Source organism: Gavialis gangeticus, unplaced genomic scaffold, assembly GCF_001723915.1.
Source record: "Gavialis gangeticus isolate Ggan-Ray unplaced genomic scaffold, GavGan_comp1, whole genome shotgun sequence".
NCBI lineage: Eukaryota > Metazoa > Chordata > Crocodylia > Gavialidae > Gavialis > Gavialis gangeticus.
The window spans coordinates 5,759,208-5,765,207 of record NW_017729027.1 but is presented as its reverse complement, the minus strand read 5'-3'; the positions used below and the strand labels follow the sequence as shown (position 1 = coordinate 5,765,207).

At 39.0% G+C, this 6,000-nt stretch overlaps 1 protein-coding gene across 3 annotated transcripts in view; it reads right to left on the bottom strand.

The window, feature by feature from the left end:
- The window catches only part of CEP162 (centrosomal protein 162), a 79,261-nt gene that overhangs the window by 46,414 nt on the left and 26,847 nt on the right, over positions 1 to 6,000 (bottom strand). For all 3 annotated transcript variants that reach the window (XM_019520396.1, XM_019520397.1, XM_019520398.1), the window contains 2 exons: positions 3,127 to 3,242; positions 1,592 to 1,619 (listed from right to left, as the gene is read on the bottom strand). In XM_019520396.1, the coding sequence (XP_019375941.1) occupies positions 1,592 to 1,619; positions 3,127 to 3,242 (144 nt within the window). The remainder of the gene's footprint in view (positions 1 to 1,591; positions 1,620 to 3,126; positions 3,243 to 6,000) is intronic.

The following is a 6,000-nucleotide window of genomic DNA, read 5'->3' as shown; positions in this document are numbered from 1 at the left end:
CTGGCTGGAGTCATTTGAGCCCAGTTTTAATCCTGCCCAGGCAGGGGGTTGGACTTGAAGATCTACAAGGTCCCTTCCGACCCTACTTCTATGATTCTATGACCCTAAGGCTTCAGGATAAAAGCCAAGGAAAAGAACTGTTCAGAGAATATCAATAATTTTAACATTTACCTAACACTGATAGTAATAAACACTGATAGTAATAAGCATTCATTACAACTTCTTAGAATTTAATGCAAGAGACAAGGATTTAATAGGGTGATATTTTTATTGGACCAACTGCATAGTTGGGATAGTTAGACACCCCTTTAAATGCAGGAAAGGTTGTCTAAGTCTATCCCAACTATGCAGTTGGTCCAATAAATTATATCAATGTAAGAAATCCTTGCCTTTCACATAATTTCTGGACCATCACAGCTATAATGTCACTCTGACACTATCGTAAGTTAGAACTTAATTTAATTTTTCCTATTAAGTCAAATAACTTTTTGTAATTAGCATAAGTGTCTAATTATACTGAAAATTAAAGTCTCTAACTTCACTGCACTAACAAATTAATGATTAAAATATTTGACCATTATTTGGCAATATTTTACTATTCAATTGACCAAGTATTTTTGACCAGTCAAATACCGGTCAATCCTATGTGACACCAAAGAAGAAAGAGGCTGCCAATTCTGTTCTCCTTCACTTTGTTGAGGGGTGAAAATGGAGAAAGCAACCTGCAGTTAATACCCTTTTCCTACATGCCATGATGACATGCCTCAACCCTGGAGGAGAGAACCCAACACGGAAGGTGGGGGGAGTGGTCCTTGACTAGATGAGAATAATTATATCACAAGGAGAATGTAAAGCCACTGTGTTCAAGCTTTTCAGCCTGATGGCCAAAATATTATTTCAAATTATCAAGTAGCCACCGTTAGAAAGTAAAAGGCAGTTAAAGCCAACATTTTCTTTCCCTGTTTCCTTGTTTGCTTTCCTTTACAGTCAAAGCTACTTACTTAGTCACTCCTGCCCTGTCAAGTACCAGTTGACTTAGAGAGAAGAGCATGGCTATCTTTTTCAAGTCTTACTTCAAAATCTGTCTCAGCCTGTCAAACAAATCTTTAAGGTAATACCCATTTCCTTCCCAAGGAAGAAAACAAAGAAGCAGATAAGGCAGGGAGCACAGGGCTGGGAGCAGAAAGCAGAGCTTTCCTCTGTAGATTGGACAGGGAAAGGGGATCAGAGAGACATGAAGAGGTATGGGGCTAATTTGTGGCACACTTGTCAAAAAAGTTTGGCTGCCACTGCTGTAAAGCCTCAGGGTGATCAGAAAAAGACTTGTACCAAGCTCAGCTGGTATATAAGAACCCAGTCATGCAGTGATCTGACTCTACTTCTGTGGTATAAAAGGATGAATACTGACATAATTCAAAATTGCAGACAATTTTAAATAGGAAGATTTATTTCTGGCCACTTCATACAAGACTCTAAATGGTAAATTCAGATGTTAAAGAAAAGCAAAAACAAGCAAACAAAAAAAAAAAATCCAGAGAAATTTGATATTTAAAAGAAACAAAACAACCTTGCTGAAGGTTTGAGTTTTTACCTTTAGCCAGCATCCCAGGTGTTTCTTCCTAAATAACAGAATAATAGAAACAATGAAGACCGGTTACCTTAGGAATTTGAAAAACAAATTAAATAAATTTATGTTTAAGATTAAAAGGTGTGAGTACACACCCCAACCCACTCACCCATGCACACCCACACACAGATATAGGTATAAATAGACAATTTCTAAGTAATTCAATCTCTAAATTAAAAGAATTATAGTTGTGCACCCACAGATTCACCCCATTCTCATTTTTCCCTCCCCTCTCACAGGTAGATTAACTAGATGTTAAGGCTTATATTTGGGAAACATTACTGCAACAAAACCGTACAGTACAACAGAATCAGAAAATGCAACTTAATACACACATTGTTTCACATTTCAGTTGGCAGTGTTATACATTATATGGTGCGGCCATTCCAACCAGTCAACAATAAACTGCAAAAATGTAGGAATCATTAACTGCAGATGAACGTGGGCTGTTTTGGATAGCAGAATGTAAGTAAACTGTACACACATACATACATTCAAACAATGACATATTCAATTATAGTTATTTCCTATATATTGAACTGAGTTTTAAAAGAATGGATGTTGCTCACAAATTAGTCAGTTCATGCAGGAATGCAACCTCTGGCCAAAATTGGACAACTTCAGAGTTGTTCCAGGCCAAGCCCAGAGACCCTAAAGGTATAACTAGATCAGAGAGCTGCTGTGACCTCAATCTCTATGCCAGAGAATGCAAAAGGACAAGTGCAGTGCTGCTGCACCATCTCTATGCCACTGTGGCTTTCCCATTTCACTGAAAGAAACCCAAGTGGCTAGAATCACCAAGTGCATGACCCTTCTGTGAAGTGATCACAATATATGAAAGTCCCAATTAGCTTTCTACAAATATGTTGGCAACTTACTTGCCATGTGATTTATTCTATCCAAGTGCAATTACAATATGGGAGACAGAGTGGAGAAGAGAAAAATAAAAGGAGACTGGGTCCTTAGTTTTTTCCAGTTTACCATAATACAAGTTTCCCTTCTCCTGTAGCACTCATTGGCTTTAAAGAATAGAGGCTCACCAATGTTTAATTCATCCCATTAAAACTCAGAAGCTCTTAAGGAGAGAAGCCCCTTCAATCCAGAGGCTGACGTGCCTAGCAGCACTTGCAACCTATGATTCTTAATTCGTAAGATACAAATAAACAAGCAGATTAGTCAAGATTTGATATTATTCATCAATATCAAACTTCTGGAAGTGCATCTTCTTTTAGGGAACACCATACTCAAATACCTCTATTCTTTCAGATATCTGAAGCCAGTACACTGAAAATATTTATACATCCCTGTGAATTCCACATGCACATACATTGGTGCACTCTTGCACACCTCTACAAAACTCAAATACTTCATGTAAAGTAACAGACTTTTAAGAAGGATTAAAATGTAGCATTTTAAGCTTTACCAAAACATAAATTGCTCAAGCATAGCAACAAACATATGATACACCAAAATTCAGTAATCTAAGTATTAATTCATACCTGTCCTTGGACACTTAAGTCATCATCTGATCTTGTCCTTTGTTTAACCTGATTATTTTCATTTTTAGAAGGAGTAATAGCATCTTCCTCATCTTCAAAATCTTCACTATAATCTTCTGAAATACAATTAAGAATGGAAAAAGGATGAATATTTGTAGAGGATATGGTCAGTAGGGGGGAAAATGTTTTTTCTTCCATTTACAACTAAGAAATATTGTGCCTTTCACAGACACAGAAGGCTTTAGAGCGTTTTGCAACAAGGATTATTCCCTTTTTCAGGATTAAATCCTGCAATTCTCACACACAGATCAGGTACTGATTTGGAGTCCCCATTTATTAACCATGATCTCAGCTTTCTAGGACAACAACAGTAGTAATCAGCTACTTAGCAGTTTTCTTATTTTTTATTTAAAACAAAAGCATACATTAGGAATGTCTCCTCCAAACTATACAGTCGGTCCAGGAAAAAAAGAACATTGTCAAAACCCCTTGCTTCTCTTAAAAAACAAAAGTATACCTTAAAAACAATAAAAAAATCTAAATTATATCCTTGGTTTTTTCCAATGTTTGTAGTCCCCTGGATTTGGGCAAGGACTAATTCATTTTGACCCTTGGGGCATTTATACATGTGCTCTGGGAGTGTGGGGAGCTGTGCTTTAATTAGAGTTTAAGAGCTACTCTAATTAAAGCACTCAGAGCATTATGTGTATCAGTGTCCCCATGCTGAAAAATGGTGATGGGGGCGCTTTAACTAAAAGCCCATTGAACAAGCTTACTTAAAGCACCCTGCTGCCATTTTTCAGTGTAGGGATGCTGATACATGTGATGCAGGAGTTTGCTGGAGTGTGGTAATTATCACACTCCAGCAGATTTGATTAATCATGTATAAATTCCCCAAGAGTCTAAATGAATTAATCCTTGCCCAGTTGATAAAGTCTGCTCTGACACGCTGTAATTATAGCATGTTGGAGCAGCTTTGCTGCACGTGTATAGGCACCCTTGAGCTTCACTGTCCAAACTACAGACATCTTTAAACTAGACAAAAGCCATGGGCAGGCATTCATTTCTAGCACTAAGGATTTCACAGAAATAATGCCCCCTAGTGCCCCCTGCCTGGAGAGCTCACCTGTGCAGCTCTTCAGCCACAGAGCTGAAATACATGTATGCTCCAACACCTGACCTATTTTTCTAGTGCTAAGAATTCAAAAAATCAGCTGACTGGTGGGATGAGTAGGTGGGGAGACACTTTTCCCACAACAGGAACCACTTCAAGGCCCTGGGTGGGTTTTACCATGGGAGAATGTCCCTTGATCCATGCACCCCTCTAGGTGACCCTGGAGGAGAGCAAGGAGTGGGAGGCAGATAAGCCCAGGGCTGAAGCCCTCCCAGAGCACCAGGAGAGTTCCTGCCCCAGAAGCATGCCCCTCCTCCCTGCCTATCCCACCAGCCAGGGGGGATTTGGCCCAACAGTCCAAGAGCAGTTCCCATTGTGGAAAAATGGTCCCCACTCCGCGTACCTTTCTAGGTCACCTGGGGGTGGTATAAGGAGTAGGAGGCAGAAGCAGTGCAGCTAGATCTGTCCCATAGCTTGATGGATCCCGCTCCAGGAAATTCTCCCTCTCTGTGCACATACCGGTTTCCTGGTCTGGACTTAGGGGAGAGGGGGAAAGAGAACCAACACACAGGGCTAAAACCCCCAGGGTTGCAGCCTGGGGATATACCCCTGCTCCCTGCAGACTCAAGGTAACCTTGGAGGGAGGAAGGGAGAGTAGAAGACTGTGGGATACTGGGAAGAGAGATCTTTCTAGTCAAAAAAGGTAGAACTTTCTTGTGGAAGAGCCACTTATCTTCTGTAAGAAATTCCTTGAATGGTTGCATACTCTGTTTTTGTGCAGGAAGAAAGGCTTTGCTCCCAACACAAACGTAACACCTCTCGATGGGCATATATGGCAATAAGTCCCTCCCTCTCTGGGTCAGTTTGCCTCCCTAGGTAGATTTTGTCAAATACCCCTATCTTCACAGGCTCTAACTGATTATAATCCTTTAACCTAATATGTTCCAGCACTGCAAAACAAAGTTTACAGTATGACAGAGATGACCTAAAATTTTGGCCTTTTTCCTAGTGTCTCTAGATATTCTTGTCTAAGATGCCCTTATATTATTTCCCTGCCTGTTCTTCTTGCAGCCCCAAGTTAGATCAATGTATTTATTAAGGGAAGTCTTATGACACACTATTGATTATTGTCCCCTCACTGACTTGGTCACACAAAAAGGTCAGACAATTATTGCATATTAATATTTATAAATTACCACAGCAATTTGTGCAGTATATATACCATTATTTCATATCACTTCCATTTCTGTCCCCTGTACACAGTAAAACAGTTACATACAGGATTGCTCACCATGCCTTGAAAGCTATACCTTCTGATTTTGTCACAAGAAAATATAAGAATTTAACAAGCAATTTTTATCCCTTTATTCTTTTAAAGATTCCATTTGTTCTAAGATTCTTATTAAAATGTTGAAAGTATCAGATACCATCCATTTTAATGAGGAAGATTTCATTTAGTTCTTTAAGGTTAACAAAGACACACTTAATAAGCATTTATTATGACTGCTTATCAGGACTCTAGATATTCTTTTGACAAATTTGAATTGAAAATTTTTTTGCATTAAAAAAGCCCTCTGCTCTTTATCACAGAATAGAAGAAAGGGATGGGATTAAGATAATGAACTAGAGAAATGGGAACAGAGAAACCCAGAGGAAAATACCACAGCAGTAGTGAAAGGGGAAGACAAACAAACAAAAAAGGATAGAGTGATAAGAACAGAATATGAGACAGAAGAGGAATGGTGGGATGAAATGAAACA